Genomic DNA, 25532 nt, shown 5'->3' with positions numbered 1-25532 from the left:
ATCACTGTGGTTGTTCCAACTACTTGTAAGCTCTTAGTAGAGACCTGAGTTGGAGAAAAGTGAAGGTCTGTACTCCCACCTGCCAGAGGCTGGTAGTCAGGGATGGGCAACATTCTTCTTGTTAGCTGCCAACCTAAGACAGAATATGCTTGACAGAAGGTGTATCTCCATGACGGGTAAGGCTTGTCTAGCTGAAGGACACAACCTAAGACAGACACAGTCTATCTGAGGGGTCTGAGGGGTCTGAGCAGCCCTTTATTATTATACTAAGAAGGGGGAGCTGTAGAGACCCATGGAGGTTTCCTAGTGAGATCTGAGTTTGCTTTATCAAGCTGAATTCATGGCTTTGTCCTAACCAAATCCGGTTTAGTTTTTCCAGAACAGAGGCTACTTAAATCGCTCTACTGTGGGATCTTCAATAATCAATGAAGTTTGATATATTGAAAGTTAGCAAGGTTTTTTTTTTCATTACTAGAGTAGGTGAAAACATACATTTAAACTAATTTAAGGCAAATTTTAGCATTTCCCCAGATGTATGTTAGTTGAATTTCCCATTCAGTTGTTCTTAAGGAATATATGGCAGCCAGAAATGCTAGCATCTTCTTCTAATAAGACAACTTTTCCTGAATTACTAAATATTTAAACACATATTAGAAATAATAAACTATGAAATAGGCTTTTGAATGAATTTTGATTTTATTATGTTTTCACATAATTAGGACATTATGTTTAAGCACAAGAAATCAAGAGAGAAAAAGGCTTTTTAGAAGTAAATCTTCCAATATTGAAATAGTAACTAATTTGTTTTTACTTATTTAATTTATAAGGTAGAATCTTGAAGGTGCTACCTAAATTGATATTAGGCTTCCTAGGTTAATGTGAAATTTGTGAGGCAGTGTTAGTATTCTATTTGTGGCCATAGTTATTTTTTCAAGTCATCAAGTACTTCTTGCTTTGTGATTTTGGTCCATGAATCTGGAATAGCTCCTTTATTTTTAAATTTTATTCCATATTTCTCTTCAAGCTTTAATCTGAAGTGACAGACAAACCATTTCCAATATGGCTGAATAGATGAATCTGGGGTGATGCTCCAAGTGGCACACTCACTTCCTGCTTCTCGATATTTCTTGTATGGCAATTTCTTGCCATCATCTAAAACAAGGAAACAATTACTTGCTACTAAATTAGTGCAAAGGTCAATGCAAAAGTCATTTGTTCGGTACCATTTAATTCCATTGACAGCCTGAGGACGGTGGAATGGCACACTGTGGTCTCCATCATGTTGGGAAATGGTGTTTGTACAAATTGCTTTACAAAAAGGACACTGTTTCCAACATCCACTGAGATGTTCAGAGAGAATTTTCTCAATGTCAGGAACCATTTCATCTATGGGCTTACTTGAGCAGTCCTCTTCTATCTTCTTCATTGCAGGATCCAAAGCTGCACTCATGGCTTCTTTCAGAAACTCAGTATCCTTTATCTCCAGGTGCTCGATACTTATCAGGTCTCTTCTTGGAAAGATCAGGTTGTTTCCCAGGTGATCACAGAACAAATCCAACCAACCAGATGCAGTGCTTCCTTTGTCCTTAGCTACTTCTGTGGTCTTATGAATGGCAGTGAGGATGGCGTGCTTGATGTCACCTAAACTTATTTTTAAAAAAGTTTTTACTTTTTCACCTTCTTTTTCTGAACAGTATCTTCTAATGTGGTCACTAATGTAATTCCTGAAAAAGGATTCTGGCCGATGAATGTATTGCCAATACTTATCAAAGTTTTCTTCTTCTGCCAGAGCAATGAGAACATGTTTCTCCAGGTTAGCCCTGTTTCCATTAAATGCAGGGCAGGTGGCTCTCATGTCCCCAGCTACTTTAGGACACATTTTACCCCATATAGTGGCAGAGATAGCAGGAGTGAGCTTTAGCCACAGGAAGTCAACAAAGGATGTGATGGAGGTGGCACCTTGGCAGGAGATCTTAAAACTCATGAAGAAATCATTTTTCTTTCTCTCCAGATAGTTTACAGGATCATTTGCTCTCTTGAATGCTTTGTGCATTTCCTTAAAACTCTTAGATGCTCTTTGGAATAAGCACAAGGATAAGTCAATGGTGTAATCTCTGGTAAATGTGTAATCTTCCTCAGGAGATACAGATTTCAGTTCTTTTTCTATTATCCTCAGAATTTTATGAAAATCATTCTGACTGTAATCACGTTTTTGCTTCCAAATGTTTTTAATTGTTTCATTAAATCTTAAATCAATGTTATTAGTAATTTTGTTAATGGATTCTTTATGACAGGAATCTAAACTCTTTGAAATTCTAAAAAAATTTTTTTTCATGTGGATATGCTTGTCATAATTGATGACAAACATTTCTCCATTCTGTTTTTTAAGTCTTTCTGCAATATTTTTTTCCTTTTTGAAATACAATAGAAAAATGCTTTCAGCATCCCCATCAGTGTCAGGCTCTGTGACATGAGGTACAGTAGAAGACACACTGTAGATCCAACTTGTCCAAACTTGATTAAATTTCTCACGCAACTCTTCATCACTTAATTCTTTGCCCTTCACACTTAAAGCCAACGTTCGGCTTTTCTCTAACAATTCATTTTCATATTGTGACTTTTTGCTATCTAGTGTTTCCTGGCTTTTTTTAAGACTGATAAGTTCATTGCCTTTTGTTCTGGTGTCTGAAATAAGTGCATCTTTAAGGATTAGTAGCTTATGTTCAAAATTTGCTTTCCATTGAACCAATGTTTCACTATCTGGGTCCTCCTCAAAATATTTGTCAAATTCTTGCTTGATGGTTTCATATTTCTTGTTAACTGGACTCTCCAGTGCATTAGTTGTGAGTGTCAAGATTTTCCCATTCTGAATCTGATTGTTCATCTGATTCTGAAGGTCCAGCACATGACTCCTCAGCTCCCAGGTCCAGTGGTTATACATGGTTTCCAGTTTACTCATGGCTATTACCTCTTGTGTGTTCCTGAAACTGAAAATGAAGTTCTCACTGACAAGGGCTTTCCACAAATCTTGAACTCGGAATTTTACATCTGAGATCTTCATGATCTTTCCCCTGGATTCCTGCTGGGCAATCCTAAGAATTCCAGTCTTCAGTTCTTGGACATTGTGGCTGTAGCGAGGATTGGGAGGGGCCATTGGGGGATTGCCATCCCAGAGGTGAGCAAAATAGTAGACATGATTATTGACATCAAATTTAATTACATCACTGAAGCGAGTTATGTTGGAGCACTCTTCCTGTTCAGCAGCTAATGCTGTCATTTCATCCAGTCTCTGCTCCAGTCTCCTTCGTCCTTCCATAGTTTGGGATTTTGCTGTAACTTCTCCCACATTCTGATGGACAAAGATGCAACTGGGAGAGATTTTCACTTGTTTCATTCTCAGAAAGGCCTGGACGACAATTTGTAGAATATCCTGCATCTCTGATGGATTCTCTCCAAAAATATTGATCAGAGTCAAGTTTGCAAGGCCAGTGACAAAGGTTGCCAACTCATTGTCCCAATTGTGGGATTTGTTGTTGAGTTCTGGAGCCCGAAGTCCTTCTGTGTCTACAACAAGCACAAAATCAAAGCCAAGTTCTTTTTGTGAATTCCTCATCTACCTTCAGGAGCTGCATGTAGGCCCCCTTGGTACACCTGCCTGCACTGACTGTGAACTCTAAACCAAAGAGTGCATTCAGTAGAGTGGATTTTCCTGAGCTTTGCAGGCCAAGGACAGAGAGAACAAACAGCCTTTTGTCTCCAATTTTCTCTGAGATCTTGTCAAAAACAGCTGCCACCCACTTTAGAGGCACATATGAAGCATCCCCATCCATCAGCTCAATGGGAACACCAGCTACCATTAGGTCTGCAGCAATTTGGGGGAGGCAGAGAAAAAGGCTGTTTCTAGAGGAGGAAATTTCTTCCAGAGCTTCATAGATCTGGGCAACTTCACGGAGAAGATGCTCAATTCCAAAAGTGCAGTCAAGTATCTCAGTAGAGATGGCTTCTATCTGTTTCTGGCAGTGTGTCATGGAGCTGCTGTTCTGTGACTTTTGCTTTTCTTCCTGTACCAGTAACCACAAAATTTGTTGCTTTACTTGTAAAGTCTCCAAGTGTTCCATGGTTAGATTTTCCAAAACCACACTTAACCAGTATAAGAAGTAGAGTTTGACGTCATTTTCTGAGTCTTCTTGGAGAATTTTTAGGACAGATTGCATTAAATCATTGAGAGGGAAGGCCTTTTCAAACTGCTGCCATCGTATTTTTTGCTTTTCTATTTCAATTTCACTCTTGTGTTGTTCAATGCTCCGATGCCCTTTTTCTTGTAGGTGATAGAGTTCTTTGTCCTTCTTACACCAACGGTGCCACAGTTGTCCCTGAAGGGGCAGCAAGTTTTCTTTTATCTTAGATAACTTGTATTGCTCCAGAAGTTCCCTATTTCTCTGTGCTTTATCTTTGGCTTCCTTCAGTTCTTTCTGGTCTTCATCAATCATGAATCCTTGCTTTCGAGCAATCTCTGAACAGTCTTCTATGCTCAGAGCAGTGCCAGAGATTTCTATTAAATGTTGGATTGTAGTGATGAGTTCTTCTGTTAATTCTGCCTCATTTCTATTCCTAATGCCAATTCTCACCCTTCTGCCAGAATTATTAGTCGTGAATTTTTCTTTGTCATCAACCAAACAGATCAGAGGTTTTGATGACTGCCACAGGTGTCTGACAAGTTTTTGGGTTTCTTTATTGTTATCAGAAGCTGACATGAGGATCACAATGAGAGAAGAGACATCTTGCAGGAAGCTGAGTTGTTGTCTATGTTCTTTGGCATCTCCATGAAGATTGGTGAAGGCCACACACTTGTCAAATATGTCCTCCCCTTGGCCCCCAGGACAAAACCAGCAGATCTCTACCACTCCCTCCATCAGGAGACAGTGTTTGCTGGTTCCTCTGCAGTGTCTGTGAAAAAACACATCATGTTTATGTCTACTGAGGAGAGAGTTCATGATCTGAGATTTGGAAGCAGAGAGGCCATTTCCAACTCTAATGAAGGACACAATGGGGGTAGAGACACGGCACATCTGCTGTTTCTTGTGACTGTAGCTGTTGTCCTGTGGAGATTTACTTGACTCTTGCCAACTTCTCCTAATTTGTCTGAGAGACCAGAGAGAGAATTCAACCTGAGAAGTATTGGGACTTGGTACCACAAGGGGGATTGCAAATTGACAAATGGAAAGTTTGGACAGAATATATTGCCTGGCAAAATCATCTGCACAGTGAAAAATGGCCATCTGGATGTCCATTGGGTGAATGTGGGGCTGGGACTCAGTGACCAGAGAAGTAGTGCCTTCATCTGTGTCATCAAACAACTCTTCATATGGATCAACAATTTCCTGGTTGGAGGGATCTGCAGAATCTTGGCTTTCTGCCTTTTCAGCCTCTTTGAAGACCAGATGTCTGAACCCACAATCTAGCATCAGTAGCTTTTGTAGGAAATAAAAGGGAAGTTCCTGTTCAGATCTTGGCTGTGTATTGTATACAGAAATCTTATAGATCTGATGAAAGTCAGCTCTGCTCATCCTTTTTGGGTAGTGATGTTCTAGACCTAGACGCTGGAGTAGGTCTAGGAAAGGTCCTTTTTCTATCCCCTCTTTTTCATTGTTTTCATCATTTTGTTGTTCACAAGTTTCTTTCTTTTTACTCAGGAGACTTTGCAACTGTTTTTTCACCTCATCCATCTGCAAAGAAGAGATGGTGTCTTCATAGTTCCCATCAATAAGTAATCTCAAATTTTTCTCTAGATTCTCCCAATCATGACCTGTTTCAAATTTTGTGAGGACATGTACAACTTTAGTAGACAGTAAGTGCTCTATGTGCTGTCTTGTTAATATCAAGCGCTGTGCTTTTTCTTTTGGAGAAATGGCTGAAACTCCAACTGTGGTTGTCAGAGTTTTGAGCACCAGGAATGCCTGTGCCCTGTCAGTGGAGATAGTTTTGAGCTCCTGATATCTCTGTTGGACAGTTTGTGTTTCATCCAGGAGGAAGTTTATCTCAGCACACCCAAGGAGAGGCTGGAAAACATTACTTTCCAGCTGATAGCCTGCACCAGCTGCAATGGAGAGTAGCAGCAGCTGCATGTCTGGCTGTTCTGTTTCTCTGAGATAGTTCAAGAAGGCATCAAGAACTGTGGTGACCTCATGTGTAGCCTTTCTTTGAGCTTCTTCCACTGTTTCTGGTGACTCAAATTTGATGTGTGCTTCTGTGAGAGTTTTTTGGATTTCTTTTAAATTTTTAAAGAATTCAGACAATTCAGCGATTTTGACTTGCTGTTCTTCTGAATCTTCCTGGTAGATCCACTGTATGATTGAACTTGCCTGAGGAAAGTTTTTCACTTTGTAAACATGAGGTTCTAGAAGGCTGCGGAACTGAGATTTAATAAACTGGGTTTTTTTAGTGGAAGAGTTTTTGCAAATGTTGAAAGTGCTTATGAGAAAATTTTGTAGATGCCAATTTGTGAGGCATGTATTAATCCAAACATTGTAACCTTCTGTTTTATGAGCCAGTGCTTGCATGAAATCCATCAGATTCTTAAGCTGTTCTTCAGGGTCAGAGACCTTCCAAGATTTCACATCATCCAGGAAATGTCCTGCTTCATTTATGGAGCTCAGCAACTCCTCTTCATCCTGGATAAGGGCAGTAACACTTGTCAGAGCAGAGTAGTTGTCTTTCAGGCAATTAGCCACCAGAAAAGGATCCTTAAAATTGCTTCTGTGGTTAGATAGGATGATGTCCCAAATGGGCACCAGCTGAAATTCTCGGTCAATGACCGACCAGGTTTTATTGCTGGAAAGAAGGCCAGTTGTCCACTGAACAATTCCATTTGCTTCTGGTGGTCCACCTATCTGAGCCACAGATAATTGGACTTTTATTTGGAGCTGTTGATTCCTTGAATTTTTGTAGGATCTTACTGAATGTGAATCTGATATTGTCATACTTCCACCAACTTTAATCCCAAACCCACTGTAGCTCCCACTTATATAACTCTCCAAGGCCTCTGCTGTCTGCTGCTTCACACAATCTAGCTGGTCACTCTCAAAACCCTCTGAAACAGCCTTCCAGCGGTATATTCCCCCAAGGTGCAGAGGGCCTTGATTAGCATGAGAGCCAAATCTGTTGAAGAAGTTTTCAGTCCTGTTCCTCACTGCAAGGAATCTGTCTGGTCCATCAGTGTGTTCCAGCTGTTCTTCAATGATTTTCAGTTCCTTAAGGGCAGCAGTGGAGAGCTGGAGCTGATCATTGCGAAAGTGGATGGAGGCTAGTGGATTGTAGCTGAACATTGATGAGCAGAAATATGAGTGCTTATAATGTGATTGGTGAGCATCTTCAGATTTTGAATGTTTGACTTTATCCATCCCACCTTCTAAATGAAATCCCCAGCCTCCACCCTTGGCTGACAGTGTTAACCTGAAACCGAACTTCTGTACAGTTTCAGTGAATAGGGATTCTTCTTTAGAAGACGTGAATTCTTTTGTTTCCATCCGTTTTCCTTGTTCAGATCCAGAGAGGAAGAATTCCTTGGGGACCTTTAGTAGTTCCTCTCTCCTTACTAATAGGTCCTTTTGGTGGCAGGTCTTATAAATTCCCTGCAGGGCCAGCCCACCAGATGTGAATCTTAGCAGGTCTCTATCTGAGAAGTTTTGAGTATTTGCCAGTGTCTGTTCCATGTGACTGAGATGTCTCTCCATTGTTTCAGTGATATCTTTCAGAGGCACTTCAGGCCTTGGCCAGCACTCTTCAGGGATCTCCATTGCTTGCCTCAGCTCTGCTTCTTTCCTCCTCACTGCCTCTTCCTGTCTGCTCTTCCCTTCTAACTGCAAGGCCCTCAGTTCCTGCAGTGCCTGTCTTGCCTGCCTCTGCCTGTTCTTTATCATCTCCCCTGGAGTCTCCTGGAACTCTGCAACACTTTTTGGCTGTGACAGGTCAAGTAGCTTCTCCAGAGCCTTTTTTTCCCATGTGTGTTGTGTCTGGGACTTCAGCTTCTGGAGATCTTTTTCTTCTAAGTATTGTAAAGCCTGGGCACAGTTCACACCCAGGTCTTCCTGAAGCTTAGGCAGCCAGTAGTCAACAGACAACCCCACTTCTGTCAGCATCTCCTGGAGATCTTGCCTCTTTCTGCTTTTGGACTGAGATTCATCAGGGATGCACTTTGTTGTTTCCATGGCTCTGTGAAGAACAGATACATATTTAGTCTGTGTTCCTACTTTAAGAATTCTTATCCACATGATCTAATGTGTAAGTGTTTTTTTGGAGGCTAGTCTTCAGAGTTTTTCATGCCTTCATCTAATTGTCTAATTTATATTTATTTAATTAAATTGAGGGCTAAAATCAATAAAATAGAAACAAAGAGAACAATAACCCCCCCAATCAATAAAACAGAGCTGCTTCTTTGAGAAAATCAACAAGAAAGACAAATGCTTATCCAAATTAACTAAAAAAGAAGAGAGAATATGCAAATGAACAAAATCAGAAATGAAAAGGGGCATATAACAACAGACACCTATGAAATCCAAATAATCTTTATGTTGTACTTTAAAAACCTGTGCTCCACAAAATCAGAAAATCTAAAAGAAATGGATAAATATCTCTATTGATACCCATTACCAAAGTTAAATAGAGATGTGATTAATAATTTAAATAGATCTATAATCCCTAAGGAAATAGATGCAGTCATTAAAATTCTCTCAAACAAAAAATGCCCAGGGCCAGATGGTTTTAGTGCAGAATTCTACTAGACCTTCAAAGAGGAGGTAATACAAACACTACTCAAATTATTTCATAAAATAGAAAAAGAAGAAACATGACTAAATTGATTTTATGAGGCCACAGTCATCCTGATACCCAAACTACACATTGCATGATTTCAAGAGAGAAAGAAAATTATAGAACAATTTACCTTATGAACATAGATGCAAAAATACTCAATAAAATACTAACAAGCATAATTCAAGACTACATCAAAGATCATACATATCAAGTATGTACATACCAGAGATGAAGGGATGGTTCAACATTTGAAAATCAGTCAATGTTATCCACCATCTAAACAAACTGAAAGGAAAAAAAACACATGATCATCTCATTAGGTGCTGAAAAAGCTTTTGACAAAATCCAACACCACTTCTTGATAAAAGTCTTGGAGAGATCAGGCATACAAGGGACATAACTGAACATAAGAAAGGCAATTTACAGCAAACTGATAGCCAATGTCAAATTAAATGGAGAGAAACTCAAAGGAACTTTACCAAAATCAGGAATAAAATGAAGCTGTCCATTCTCTGTGTATCTATTCAATGAAATACTTGAAGTTTAAACTAGAATAAATAAGAATAAATAAATAAGAGAACTGAAGGAGATCAAGATTATATGAATTAGAAAGAAAGAAGTCAAAGTATGACTAATTGCAGATGAATGATAGCATACAAAAGAGACTCAAAAATTTTACCAGGGAACTCCTACAGCTGATAAACATCTTCAGTAATGTGGCTGGATACAAGATTAACTAAAAAAAATCAGTAGCCCTCCTATATACAAATGACAAATGGGCTGAGAAAGAAATCAGGAAAATAACACCTATCCCAATAGCCACAAATTATATAAAATATCTTGGGTAACTCTAAACAACCAAGTGAAAAACTTACATGATAAAACTTCAAGTCTTTGAAGAAAGAAATTGAAGAAGATATCAGAAGACGGAAAGATCTCCCATGCTCATGGATTAGAAAGATTAACATATGGCTGTAACAAAGTAAAAATGGCCATCTTATCCAAAGCAATCTACAGATTCAACTCACTTCCCATAAAAATTCTAACACAATTCATTACACACTACGAAACCATGATAGTCAGCCAGAAGGAAAAACAAACCCAGGGCAGCTAAAACAATCTTGCACAATAAAAGAACTTCTGGAGGTGTCACCACCCCGGACTTCAAACTCTATTACAGGGCTATAGTAATAAATACTGAATGGCAGTGGCATAAAAACAGACACATTCACTAATAGTATTGAATTGAAGATGCAGCCATAAATCTGCACACCTATGGACAATCTGACTTGTGATAATAAACCTAGAAATACACAATTGAAAAAGAAAGCATCTTCCACAAATGGTGCTGGTCTAATTGGATGTCTGCATGTAAAGAATGCAAATAGATCCATATCTATCAACTGCGTAAAATTCAAGTCCAAGTGGGTCAAAGACCTCAACATAATAAAACCAGATACACTGAACTTGGTAGAAGAGAAAGTGGGGAATAGCCTTGAACTCATTGGCACAGGATTCAACTTTGAGGACAGAATACTGATAGTGTGGGCACTAAAATAAACAATCAATAAATGGGATCAAATGACACTGAAAAGCTTCTGTAAGGCAAAGGACACTGTCAATAGAACAAAAGAGCAGCCAACAGAAGGGGAAAGATTTTCACCAGCAGCACACCCTACAGAGAGCTAGTATCCAAAGTTTGTAAAGAACTCAAGAAACTTGATATAAAAAAATCAAATTAAAAATGGGGTACAGATCTAACCATAAAATTCTGAACAGAGGAGTCCCAAATGGCTGAGAAACACTTAAAGAAATGTTCAACATCCTTAGCCATCAGCGAAGTGCAAATCAAAACTACTTTGAGATTCCATCTTACACCTGTCAGAAAGGCTAGAATGAAAAACACAAGTGATAGATAGCTCATGCTAGAGAGGATGCGAAGCAAGGAGAATACTCCTCCATTGCTGGTGGGAGTGAAAACTTGTGCAGCCACTATGGAAATTAAACATGATTCCTCAGAAAATTGGGAGTCAATATACCTCAAAATCCAGCTACTCCATTCTTGCACCAAAGAACACTCCATCCTATCTCAAGGACATTTGCTCAACTACATTTGTAGCAGCTTTATTCACAATATCCAGAAACTGGAAACAACCTAGATGTCCCTAAATTGAAAAACGAATAAAGAACACGTGGTACATTTACACAATGGAGTATTACTCAGCTGTTAAAAAAAATGACATCATTAAATTTGCAGGCAAGAGAATGGAACTAGAAAAAATCATCCCGAGTGAGGTAACCCAGACCGAGTAAGACAAACATGGTATGTGCTCACTTATAAATGGATATTAGCTTTTAAGTAAAGAATAATAATGCTATACTCCAGACACAGAGAGGCTATAAGTATCAAGGAGTGCTCAAGGGAGGATGAATGGATTTCCCTAGGAAGGGGGAATAGAGTAGATTTGGTGTGTGGACTGGGAGCATGTGGGGATGGGAACATGTGGGATCAGGAGAGGAGTTATGGAGGAAGGTATGGAGGTAGAGAGTACTAGGACAGATGACTAGAATCAATGAAGATGACTCTAGCAAATACTCCTAGTAATGGGGGATATGGACCCTGAACTGGCCATCTTCTATAACCAGTCAAGGATTCCAGCAGTGGGACTGGGACATCAACCCAGCTATATGACTGCCAACCTACAATTTGTCCTCCCTACAAAGATGTGCTGTGGTAATGGTGGCACAGAACTTGTGGGAATGTTCAAACAATGATTGGTCAAACTTGAGACCCACACTACAAGAGGGGAGCATGCTTATCACTATCTGGATCACCAGGAACAGACCTAGGATAGAACCAAACACAAGTGCCAGAAAAAAAGTCAATGGAATGATTCCTAATGATATTCTGCTAGACTCATAGATTGGTGCTTAGCCCAGTCATCATCAGTGAGGCTCCATCCACCCACTGATGGGAGCATATACAGAGATACATAGCCAAATACTAGGTGGGGCTCCAGGAACCCAGGAAAGGAAGGGGAGGAAGGATTGTAGGAGCCAGAAGTTGGAGAACACCATGAGAACATGACCCACAAAATCAACTAAGTAGGACTCATAGTGGCTCACAGGAACTGAAGCAACAATCACACAGCCTGCATGTGTCTGAGCTAGGTTCTCTATGTGTATGTTATGGTTGCTTACCTTGGTGTTCTTGTGGGATTCCTAACAGTGGGAGTGGGGGCTGTCTGATTTTCTTGCCTGCTCTTAAGACCCATTTCCTCCTACTGGGTTGCTTCTGGCAGCCTTGATATGAGCATTTGTGCTTAGTACTATTGTAACTTGGTATGTTTTGTTTGCTTGATTTCCCCAAGCTTTTTTATGAAGGGAAACAGAGGAGGAGTGGATCTGAGGGAGAGAGGAGAGGGGAACTGTGAGGACTGGTGGTAGGGTAAACTCCCATTGGGATGTAATGTATTACAGAAGAATAAATTTAAAAATTATGAAAAATCCTCTTCTATTAGCAAAGAGTAAATGGGATATGAAATTAAAAGCACATTAATATCTATATGAGTTTATAATGTAGTACAATTATAACACTTAAGGAAAAACAGAGGACTAATGCTTCAAGACTTAATACAAAGATAAACCAATCATTGATATTTAGTATTGATGGAAGAATTTTAAGGGATGAATGGCAAACAATAGTAGGGCTAGGAAGATAATCACAGAAATAGAACCAGTGATTCATTGACAAAAGATCAAAGGCAATACCATTGAGAAATGATAGAAAATCTTTTTCAGCACATGGTAGTGGAAACACACATCTAAAGCTACATACAGTAAAGAGAAAAAAGAAAATTTAACACTGAACCTTGTCTTTAAAACTTAAAATGAAACATAATTTTGGGCTGATGACAAATAACACCTTGTCACACAATGCTGGAATTGGTAGAAACAAACTTGGGATAGTTGAAGAGCAATTATCCTATGATATGAGTGAGCCAGACGGTGGTGGCGCATGACTTACGTCCCAGCACTTGAGAGTCAGAGGTAGGTGGATCTCTGTGAGTTCGAGGCCAGCCTGGGCTACAGAATGTGTTCCAGGAAAGGCGCAAAGCTATACAGAGAAACCCTGACTCCAAAAAAAGAAAAGAAAAAGAAAAAAAGATAACCTGTGATATGAGTGAAGAGAAGAAACACTGATTTCAGTAGCAAAGATGGAATGGAAACACTTTAGAATTCAATGTAAAGGATAGGGCCCAGTGTCCATTCCAGAAGTTTTAGCCTTAAGCAGAGAATTTTCCACTCCAAGTACAGAGTGGTGTATGTATACTGATTGGAATAAAGGGTGAAGACAGAGATGGCAGAGAATCAGAACACTGTATACTGACACTATATGAAAAACAGAACAAAACCCATTACTTTGTATGGTAATTTTATCATTTATAATAATAAAAAAGACAGAATATCTACAAAGTTTTCATTGCACTTTCAGTGTCAGATAAAGAGAAGAGGAGGGAGGGAAGGAGGGAGGAAGAGAGACTGAAAGAGAGAGATAGAAAGATAGAGATAGAGACTGTAAGAGAAAGAGGGAACCACATTCAACACTATACTCATTGTGTTTTCTTGGGCATCGTGTTTTGTTACTAAAATACAAATTAAGCCAAAAATCAAGACATATAGCCAAAGAAAGAAAAGCAAGACAGATTACAGAAAGGGTCCATACTTATGCTCACAATCAGTTATGGTAAGTAGTCAGATTCTATACTTCCTCTTTAGGCAAGCGACCTCCTAAAGATAGCCTGTTTATTTGTGTTCAGATGAGTGACCACAGAGTCAACCTCTGCATACCTGCTCAATGTCATTACTTTTATATTTCCCTTAGTTAGTGTCTAGTTTTAATAATTTTTTGAATTAGCTTTGTCCTGAAACTTGTGTTGTTTCTACTGTTTCAGTTTATTTCTATTTACTTTTCCTTCTCCAGTGTTTTCCTCTAGTGTTGCTCCAATACTAACTGTTACTCTTTTCTGCTCATGTCCTTCAAAACTAATATCTTAGTATATACAATGATGTATAATTTCTTTTTTATTCATTCAAAGAGATTTTAACTTTAATAGAGTGATGGATAAAGTTATCTTTTAGTGTGTTACCTAGTATTATTTTGCAATGAAACCGGAAAATTTTTATTAATGAAGTGCACATTAAGATAGTCCCATTCAGTTGCACAAAAATGTTAAATAATGTCACAAACACAAACATGCAATATCTCTTAATTTCAAGCTTTCCAGATATATCTTGTTTAGGTGTAGGATTGTGTAAATGACCATTACTTAACCTATGCCAAAAAGTGAGCCTCAGACTAGTGGCTACTCTCATGGTGTTTCTTTTTGTAACTCCAATGCCAGCTGTTCCTTTGGTTCCAATTCTTACTGCTTTCTTCTTCTGGACACTTTCCTCTCTTCATTTCTTCATCTAGAATTACTGTTTGGAGCAGAATGGTAAATGTTTCCTTTTTTAACAACCATATTTGTGCACATGTGTTCATTAAACATTCAAGGTACAATGCAATCTTGTTTCTTTATTCTCCAGAAGTTATTGGACTTGAAGGAATTAATTTTTTAGAAGTTGATAATTTTTCTTACTGGTCCTACCTATCAGTTGTGGTTGTTTACGCCATTAGCACATTACTCTCATAGTAGTGCTGTATATCATAACCATTGACTTGAATATATAGACTGATGTTTGAGCTAGTGGGCTATACCTCCATTTCAGTGGAGAGAAACAATACTGCAACTCTACATTCTAGTCATTCTTGAATATTATAAATACTTCAACTAAAAGCATATAGATAATTTTTAAAATGCAAGAAACTAATTCCAGAAATGAAAGACCAATACAGAAATACAAGAAATATGAAAATTCAAGATAGCACAAAAAATTACCAACTATAGACATGCTTAAAAATGATCAATTCAGCAGTAATAGATGGCAATGAGAGTTGATTGGATGAAAACTTTGAGAGTTCCAAAGAGTGAATATAAGAATATGCAATGAGGGCTGGGGATTTAGCTCAGTGGTAGAGCACTTGCCTAGCAAGTGCAAGGCCCTGGGTTTGGTCCTCAGCTCAAAAAACAAACAAACAAACAAACAAACAAACAAAAAAACCAAAACCAAAAACAAAAACAAAAACAAAAAAAAAGAATATGCAATGAAATCAAAGAGGACATAAATTGATTGAATTATAAAGGAATAGAATCAGATAATTGAAAGAAGGATATCAATACAGGATATGAAACTGGATTTTAGTGAGGAAATAGGAAGAAAAAAATTAAAATATTGGTGATGAAAAGACCAATAACTAATTAAAAAAATTAGTGGGAAACCAAAAGAGTTGATGAATGACAAAACAGTATATCAAGGCTTGTAGCCAAGATAGAAGGTGGGAAGTTTGGAACATACATGGACATATGAAAGGGCACATCTGAGAAACATGTAGTCAACAGTATAGTAAATGAGAACAAAGTAATAGTATTTGCTTTAAAACCAGGATTGAGACAAGAGTGTTTATTTCCTACAGGATATTGAAAGTATCAATTGAACCCATCAACAGAAATACGATGATACTGTATCCTTTACTTACAATAGGGAATTTGTCCTGATAAACCCATCATAAATTTTAAAACATGCATTTAATTCATTGTGCTGACTAGCTTTTGTCAACTCTACACAAGCTAAGGTCTTTTGAAAAGAGGGAACCTCAATAGAGAAAATACCCCCACCAGATTGGTCTGTGGGGCATTTTCTTGGTTGATGATTGATGTGGGAGGGCATCTCACTGTAGGGAGTGCCACAACTGGGTTGATGGTCCTGGGTTTTATAAGAAAGCAAGCTGAGCAAGCCAGTAAGTAGGGTTATGCTGTGGCCTCTGCTTCAGTTCCTGCCTCCAGGTTCCTGCTTCGAGTTCCTGTCCTGACTTTCCTCAGTGATGGAGTGTGACATCAGAGTTGTAAGATGAATTAAACTCTTTCCTTCCCACATTGCTTTTGGTCATGATGCTTTACCATAGGAACCTAAACCCTAACTAAGACATACACCTAACCAACTAAACACCACAGCTTAGCCTAACCTGTCCTTGAAGTCTTACCAGAGTAATAGGGCAAGAGAAATTAATAAGGTGTACAAAAAAGAAAGGAAGGAATCCATGTTTTATTATCTACAGATGATATGATTCTATACATCAGATACTCTAAAAACTCCACTATAAAACTTTTCTAATTGAAAAACACTTTCAGCAGAGTATTGTAGATTAATTTTAAAAGGTTTTATTAATAAAAAAAACTCAGAGCCAAATATTGGGGTAAATTCTAAAAGATCAGAGAAGCAGAACAAGCCACAGCTAACCTCACCTTACCAATTCCTCAGCTGCTCTTTTTTCCTCAGACTGAAAGCCTCTGAGTCCTCACCAGAATGGATCTCAGCTGAACTACTGCTAAAAGCCTAAAAGTTTAAAAAGCCTCTAGTTTCTAGTCCTCATGCCTTATAAATCTTTCTGTTTCCTGCCATCACTTCCTGGGATGTGATATGTGTGTCACCATGCCTGGTTGTTTCCAGTGCAGCCTTGAACTCACAGAGATCCGGATGTATCTCTGCCTCCCAAGTGACAGGATTAAAGGTGTGTGTGCCACCATTTTCTGGCCTCTATGTCTATCTAGTGGCTGTTCTGTTCTCTGACCCCAGGTAAGTTTATTACGATGCACAATATTGGAGGAACACAATATCATCACATTTTCCCCTTTTGTCTAAAATAATAAAAGAAGCTTATAACTAATGTAAGAAAACTATATCCAAAACTATATATAATTACAATAGGTATACACAATATATATAGTCAAGAATTACGTTAACATTTGACAGATTCAGACAAAAAATTCCATTATATACATTAACAATGTCCAGTCCATTAACATTTGACAAATTCAGACAAAAATTTTATTATTTATCCTTTTTTAGTAAGTCCATTCCAAAATTGTATACAATATACAAAAATCCAATCCAATGTAAAATATTTAAAACAAGTAGTTCCTTTTTAAATGTGGATTCAATAATCTACCTTTTTATCTTATTATATCCATATTCTCTCTTTTTTTCTTTTCATAGTAGATTCAATAATCTACCTTTTATCATTTTTATATCTTTCCTTTTTCTTTTTGGAGTAGAGTCAATAATCTACCCATTTATCCTATTATTTCTATCTCTCTTTCTCTTTTTTTCCTTTCTTTCTTTCTTTCTTTCTTTCTTTCTTTCTTTCTTTCTTTCTTTCTTTCTTTCTTTCTTTCTTTCTTTCTTTCTTTCTTTCTTTCTTTCTTTCGTTTATTCGAGACAGGTTTCTCTGTGGTGTTTTGGTGCCTGTACTGGATCTTGCTCTGTAGATCAGGCTGGCCTTAGACTCACAGAGATCCACTTGGCTCTGCCTCCCAAGTGCTGGGATTAAACGCATGTGCCACCACCACTCGCCCCCTCCCTCCCTCCCTCCCTTCCCCCTCTCTCTCAAGGATGACTAGACTGCTACTCACATCACCAGTGAGGCTACCTGGAAAACAGGACCCCAAGAAAGACATGAGGATTACCCAATGATGGAGAAATGGCTGACATCTTCATGAACAACCTGGGTATGAGTGGGAGCAATGAATGGCGAGGGTCGAGGGAAAGAGAGCAGGAGATCCCAGCTGGATCAAGAACAGAGAGGGAGAACAAGGAATAGGAGACCATGGTAAATGAAGACAACATGAGAAAAGGAAGAAACAAAGTGCTAAAGAGGCCCACAGAAATCCACAAAGATACCCCCACAAAAGACTGCTGGCAATGGTCGAGAGACAGCCGGGACTGATCTACTCTGGTAATGGGATGGCCAAACACCCTAATAGGAGTGCCAGAAACCCCATCCAAGGACTGAGGAATCTGGATGCAGACATCCATGGCTCGGCCCCGAGTGGAGCGCCGGGAGTCTAATTAGTGAGAAAGAGGAGGGTTTATATGAGCGACAATTGTTGAAACCAAGGTTGGATAAAGCACAGGGACAGATAGCCAAACGAATGGAAACACATGAACTATGAACCAAAGGCTAAGGGGCCCCCAATTGGATCAGGCCCTTTGAATAGGTGAGACAGTTGATTGGCTTGATCTGTTTGGGAGGCATCTAGGCAGTGGTACCAGATCCTGGGCTCATTGCATGAGTTAGCTGTTTAAAACCTGGGACTTATGCAGGGACACTTGGCTCAGTCTGGGAGGAGGGAACTAGACCGGCCTGGACTGATTCTACCAGGTCGATCTCAGTCCTTGGGGGAGGCTTTGCCCTGGAGGAGGTGGGAATAGGGGGGTGGGCTGGGGGGAAGGGAGGGGGCAGGAAGGGGGAGAACAAGGGAATCTGTGGCTGTTATGTAGAACTGAATGGTATTGTAAAATAAAATAAAATTAAATTAAAAAAAAGAGTAGATTCAATAATCTACCTCTTATCTATAGAGTATTATGGTACTAAATAAGCATGAAAAATACCAGTAATTTTCTAAATACTAATAATGAACTTGAGGAGAATGAAATAAAGAAAAACATCTAATTCACAGAAAATGAATGGATAATAAAAATATGACATATACACACAATGTGGTTTTATTCAGTTATAAAGAATAAAATGTTTTCTGGAAAATGGATAAAGAAGGAATCTTTGTATACAATAAAATGAGCTCAGCAAAGATAAAAATATATTTTCTTTATTTTATTTTATTTTCTGTCAAGATTTTACATAGATAAATGAAATAATTTGTATATGAATATGTAATTTATATGAAATAAAAGTAGAAATAAACTGTGTGGAGGGACTCAGATTAATAGCACTTGCTGTTCTTACAGAGGACCTGGATTCAGTTCCTAGCACCCACAGGGTAGCATACAATCATCTGTAACTCCAGTTGTACAAGATCCTGTGTGGAATTCCAGGATCAAATGAGTTCATGGAGTATGCCTGCACATGGAAATCTCTCAACAGTTTACAGTAGGAGTCAGGCATTCATTCCCAACTTGGGTTGAAAAACTTGGATCCACTTCATAGGGACAAATGGTCATGTTATTTCAAAAGCCAACAAGATTTTTCCTACCACCCTCTTCTCCCCCATTCTCCACTCTCCAGAAAGCTGGTGCAAATATATGTTGTTTTGTTGATATCCTGTCAGCTGATAAACTACGGGATGCACCACCTCTGCTGCTGTGATATACACTCCCTCCCTACACCCACTCTGTACAGGGATTCTTTGGTATTTGATAATGCCTGCTTGCCCTCATTATGACCCGTGTATGCAAATTAGGTGTATTTCATCTTTTTCTTTGTCTTCAAGCTATATATAAATTAGCCTGTTACCCCAATAAAGAAACTGCCTTGGGCACAGACTTCGAAACTTTTCTTTTCTCCTATGTACTCACAGCCACCTATATCCTAGCTTCTGTTCTCCCCTGAGTCTTAAGACCACAGGCTGGCTGGGTAGTGTGGGGACCAGGGGGAGGAGAACAACAATTCTTCTCCTACTTCAGGCCTCCACAAGCCCTAGATATGTGTGCAATGTCCATACACACATGCAACAAAACACTCATATACATAACTAAAAATAAATAAATCTTAACAAAATTTTGTGCAGAATAAAAGGGACAAGGTGATAGGAAGTGGAGAAGGGATATGATATAGGGAGTGAATATATTTAATAGGGCCATTTTGCAAAGTTTTTTCATTAAATTGTTTTTCTAAATTTTTCTTTTTCCACTCTCAATTAGATTTTGCATATAGGTCTTGGGCTGACAGACTTAACTTCCTTCCCTGTAACCAGGACCTGATTGCAAGCATGCACTATGGACTGCCATTCAGTCATTTATAGGACCTCACCCTTTCTCTAAAATGTATGAGAAGGGACCTTCACTCTGCCTTGTGGTTCTGATATTTCTCTAGAGTTTTTGCCATGCTTCTGTCTGCTTGTCTGCCTATGGCATTAATAACTTTTTAAATACATAGTATATGAAAAGGACAGACCCCTTGGACCCATAACATGAAACCTTTCAAAATATTAAATTAAATGATATACTTGAATGGAAATATCTTTATGAAACTTATTATCATCTATAATGTAGATGTGTGAATTTTAGGGAATTAATAAGAGGCCATGGGTGATGTTTAAAGTGAGGGGAGATACAACACATTGATTTAAAATAGTTCAAAGATAGTAATGGGGCATATGTGTGTGTGGAATAAGTACTATGGGTGATGAGAGGGCAGGATGGAGAAGGAATATATGGAGGGATAACTAACACTGAAGATCCTTCAAAGATGTCATTAGGAAATCTGCTACTGTAGATGCTTTCTAAAATGTGTATGTGCACATATTTAAAAAGAGTTAAAATGGAGTTACTCTGTAAGTGGGTGATCATTCTTCTACTAGACACCACAGGCTGGCAAAAAATAAAACTGAAAAAACTACATTACCCTTTTTGGAGGTGTTGATTAGTGCGGTCTTATAGAACCCCCAAACATTACAAGTTATGGTCAATTCTCCTGTTTTCAACATAGAACTTGATGATAAGACCTTTTTTTCCGAAGATACTGCACACTTGCGTCTTAGAACATGGGTAGATCAAGCTGGTACTTGCTTGGGAGCTTCATCCCTATTGGCTAGCTTTCACAGTGCTAGAAGTTGCTAAACATGCTGCTGGATTCTGTGATCTGGATGCCTTCAGGTATTGAACTAAAATTGTTAACTGCAAAAAGTTTTGGTTGTAAAACGTCTCTTAATATTTGGAAGTGAAAGTCTGATACCAGAATTTCCTTTTTTTTAACTTTTTGAGCTTAAAAAATGAGATAAAACTACAAAAAGATTTTTGTTATGGATTTCTTCATATTTGGAAGGCTAGTACCAGAATCTATTATCTGGATTTTGGGACTTAAGAAATGAAATGAACAATAGTGATTTCATTGCAATGGGACAATTTTGAGTTTACTTATAGTAATGACCTGGGAACTGTTTTCTGGAATTATTTATGTTAAAAATGTAACTGTTTAAATGAAGAAATTTATTGTTTCTACCTAGACTCAAGATGTAGTTTTGTATATGCATATATGCTGGTGATTCATGAATTGTTCTGTGCTAAAAATGGAACTGTTTTGTGTAACTGTTTATGTAAAAGTGGAATTATGTATGGAACTGGTTTTGTTACAAATGAAACTGTTTAAACAGAAAAGTTTGGGTTTTCTAACTAAGCTTGAGATTTTTAAAAAAAAAAATAAAGAAAAGGGAGAAGTAATATTCCTTAGTGTATTTAATTTTAAAAACATTTGAGTGGATTAATGTTATGTTTTGTTAGTAAGAAATGCAAATGGGTATACTAAGATTACTTTAAAGTGTAAAGAGTTTTATTAAGAAATTGCTTTTGGATGTTTTGCTAAAAGTTTTCAAAGTATTAATGGTTAGATTGAGAATATTGCTTTTCAATATGGGTTTGTAGGAATTTAAGTTTGGGTTTTTCTAACTAGGTTCGAGGTTTTGTTTAAAAAATTTATAAAGAAAAGGAGGAATTATGAGTGAATTAAGGTTGAATGTATGTTTGCAGAAATTATGTTAACTTATTGATACTAATGCACCCTGTTTTGAAGTTAAGGAAATATTTAAGTTTGTGTAAACATCAGAAGTTTTTCCTATGTTCTGTTAGCAAGAAAATTCAAATGATTCTATTAAGAGTTAAAGTTGTAAGAGTGAGAAAATTGTTAACTATATGTAGCACCATTTATGTTCATTCAAATGGTTCTGTTAAGAATTTGCTTTGAGTTGTAAGATTGGGAGAATTGTGACTATGTATAGCAATATTTATTTTAACCTGTTAATGGTAATGATGAAGCTAAGGGATTCTTTAAGTTTGCAATTGCATTAAGTCTTTGGTTTAGAAAGGGCTTGATGCAGCTGAGACTGCTGTAGTCACCTGGGACCCAATCCAAAAAATAAATGCCATCTTTATCATCCTTTATTCCCATACTGGGAGGTATAACAGCTATGGAGATTGCTGTAAGCTATTAATAACAAGTTATATATATATGAAGAAAGAAAGAAAGAAAAGAAAGAAAGAAAGAAAGGGGGGCCTGTGGGAGCCTGTTTTCAGGTTCCTTGTGGCTTTACCCAGGAGGTCCTCATACAGAGGATGATTAGGACCATGGGCCCGAGTGCAGGTGTCTGAAATGGTCTGCACTTGGCTGTGCTTGGGGGGAGGTCTTTTGCTCTACCCCTTGGTGTTTCTATAAATGCCTTAGGGCAGAGACAGTCAGGGCCTGTTGAAATAGGTTCCAGGCCCTCTCAGAGCTATCCTTTATTTTCTATCTGATTATCTCCACAATCTAAATCATTTTATGTAATATTTCCTGCTGCTCACACTCAAGAAAACTCTGGGGAACTGTGGGGTTGGTGGGTAAATGCCCCGCACATCATAGAACAAACTAATCTTATCCCTTGGTATTTTTACAAAAAAGTTGAAAACTTATGTACACAGAAACATCTGCATACAGATGACACTGAAGCTTTATTTATATTTGCTAAGTAAGATGGAGGTAACCAAGACATCTATGTGTGCTTGAGTCTGTAATATCCTTAATGGCCTCATGTGTTTGAACACTTGTGTCCCAGTTGGTGGCGCTGGTGGACTTAGATACCTCCCTTGTTAAGAAAACATTAACTCTTCACTTTTGCCTACAAAGTAACTGAAGCAGGATGAAAGTCTGACATCTCTGCCTTCATTGCATGCCTGTGCTTGGGCTGAAGATGCAGATGTAAGTATTGTTCTTAACATTTTCTCTTGAGGAACATTGACTCCCAAAAGAGGAAAACTCAATGGGATGAACTAATTACTTCTTAGATAAGGAGAACTTTTCATGACAGTCATGCTCTGTTCTCTGTGATGGGTGAATAGATGAACAATTTAACAATTATGGGACAACACTGCTTGAGCGACCACCTTCTAGTAGCTAAGACATTGATGGATCCATGATGTATAGAACCACAACCAGACCAGGACTTTTCAATTATGCATACATTTCTCTCTGTCTTTAACTCTAAGTCTCCCATGCCAATACCCTGATGATACATTTAAGGACTATTGGTTCACCTGTATATGTTCATTCCAGCATGGCCAAGTAGAATAAAACTCTGTATCTTTTTTACCACTATCTATTTATTTAACATGATGCTAAGCCAAGGTATTTGGAACTATTATATCTCTGGGTTTTATCGTAAGCCTTGGTAAGATCTTTAGTGTCAAGTTTTACTCTTGACAGATGAAATTCCTTCCTAAGTGAATTAAAAAACTAAAATGCTAAACAAAGAATTATGTAAGAGTTAGAAGAGCTCTGTGTCTGCTCCAACACCCTTTAACTAAAGACAGGTCAGACATAGCCCATTAAAATTCCAGTTCACTGCCTCATAAAAGATTTGTGTGATTATTTACTCATGATTTTTTTGTTAAATTCCAGATAGTAAAGGAAAACCTGCATTGCAGCTCCTGAACTCTGTCTGACTCTCCGCCAGAGACAGGCTATAACTAACTCTTCCTTTTCCTCTCCTAGGTCAATTCAGGGAAAGCAATCTCTAAGTAGTTGATTGGCCCATATTGGCCTATTCCTAGTCATGTCTATTCTCCCATATAAGAAAGATCCTGTTCTGGGTCAGCCATATGGTTCAGTGGGTATTTGCCACATAATCCTGACAACCTGATTTGATTCCCTAGAACCCACATAAATATAGAAGGAGAGAACATAGTCCACAGAGGTGTCCTTTAACTTCCACTTGTGTGTGGCAAGTAAGCTTTCCCCATCATGCAAAACCAACAAAATATTGAAAATATGAAAAAAGATTTCTTTTTCCATAGCTTTTGAGGTGTTTATATTATAGACCTTACTATTGGATTAGTTTTTCTGTTGCAAATGTCCCTTTCCATTGTCTGCAATAAATTTTCAAAAATGCCTCTCTCCTTACATGTGGTCTTGATTTTATTTGGTCATACAAATAATCAAGTTATTTTTTGTTTATTGCATGTGTCCATTATCCTCTTAAAATTTTGGATTTATTATTAGTGTAATAGTTTTAAGAGTATTCAGAAATTTGGACTTAACATTGTCTCATTAATGTTTGCAAGCTTTCTGAAAATGGGGAGGTCATGGGGATAGTTCTCCCTCCCTCCCCCTCCTCCAAATGGCTAGGTCTCACTGTAGGTCTGCTTTATCATGCTGTGACAGAAGGAGCAGAAACTATTGTTTTGCCTTCTATCTCAAGTTATTTCCCTCAACTTTTAATGATCCATCTCTTTTGCATGGTATTCTAGGGTCTAAAGAGAGGCACATGTCTCCCCACCCTTCACTTCAGTTTGCCTAATCACTTGCAATGTGTTTGTCTGAAAAGAAAATGTAACTTCAAGATGTAAAGATCTCAGGTCCAAATAAACCTTGTAAGAAAACAAGAAACTCTGCTGGAAGAGGAAGACTGCCCAGTGAGAAGTTTTCTTGTTTATTCTGGGCTTACATAAAATTCTTTCACATCACTAACTCTTTTTTTTTCTTCCGTTTTTTTCTTTTTTGGTTTTTTGAGAGACAGGGTTTCTCTGTGTAGCTTTGCGCCTTTCCTGGAACTCACTTGGTAGCCCAGGCTGGCCTTGAACTCACAGAGATCCGCCTGCCTCTGCCTCCCAAGTGCTGAGATTAAAGGTATGCGCCACCACCGCCCGGCTCTTCTTCCTTTTTTTCAAGACAGGGTTTCTCTGTGGTGTTTTGGTGCCTGTCCTGGATCTCCATTTGTAAACTAGGCTGGCCTTGAACTCACAGAGATCTACCTGGCTTTGCCTCCCGAGTGCTGGGATTAAGGGCCTGGGCCACCACCTCATGGCTAAGATCACTAACTCTTGAAGATGGGAGCTGTAGACAGTAAAGTCTGTTTTCATCAGGGTTGGCTTCATTTCATGTTTTCAGTGGAGCAGCTGGCAATGTGAACTTTAGAGTCAGTACCAAATTATGTTTGTGGCATCAGCATGCCATAATTACTGTTTCTCCAACAGCTCCCTTATTTTTCTATCAGTTTCTATTTAGCATTGTCTGTTCTGTTTGTTCTGTTTTGTACTTGTCTGTCCACCCCACTTCCCACCTACTCCTCCACTTACTTTTCTCCTTGAGGCCAGGTGGCTGCTCCAGAAAGAAGTGCAGGAGAGTGTGATCCTTCCTGGAGGAGGCAAGGCTGCAGACTGTCAGCTACAGTACAGACAGTGCTTTATCTGAGGGCAGGGGCTGAATTTACTCTCAGCAGGGCAAGCCTCCAAGTCCTCCTTCTTGATGGGAGGAGTTTCATGTTGTTCCTCTGTAGGTCATTAGTTGTGTCACTAAGGAGTGCAGGGTCCAGTTTATAAGTAACTAATCTCATAAAGACATTAAGAATCCAGGTTTATTGAGCTTTGAGTGAAAAAGCAACAAGGGCAGGCAAGCTGGAGATCTTAGAAGCTTTAAGGAAGAGGGAGCTAGATGAGAGAAGAAAGTCATACTTTTAGAATCTGAGGTCAGAAAATCAGGCAGGTGCTGGGGGGATGACTCATTGGACAAATTGCTGACTATACAAGGATTAGGACCAATGGGCACATCTCCAGAACCAACATAAATGTCATGCAGG

General features: G+C 38.5%; 1 protein-coding gene across 1 annotated transcript; it reads right to left on the bottom strand.

Annotated features, from left to right (window-relative positions):
• Positions 1 to 672: 672 nt before the first annotated feature.
• On the bottom strand, positions 673 to 25167 carry LOC114683833 (interferon-induced very large GTPase 1-like). Its single transcript, XM_028858188.2, is given in 3 exon segments — positions 673 to 3598; positions 3600 to 8211; positions 25033 to 25167. Coding segments are annotated over 2 exon segments (7284 nt in total). The 5' UTR covers positions 8208 to 8211; positions 25033 to 25167; the 3' UTR covers positions 673 to 922.
• Between the last annotated feature and the right edge of the window lie 365 nt (positions 25168 to 25532).

Source organism: Peromyscus leucopus, chromosome 1 (assembly GCF_004664715.2).
Source record: "Peromyscus leucopus breed LL Stock chromosome 1, UCI_PerLeu_2.1, whole genome shotgun sequence".
Taxonomy (NCBI): Eukaryota; Metazoa; Chordata; class Mammalia; order Rodentia; family Cricetidae; genus Peromyscus; species Peromyscus leucopus.
This window is presented reverse-complemented; position numbering and strand designations above follow the sequence as displayed.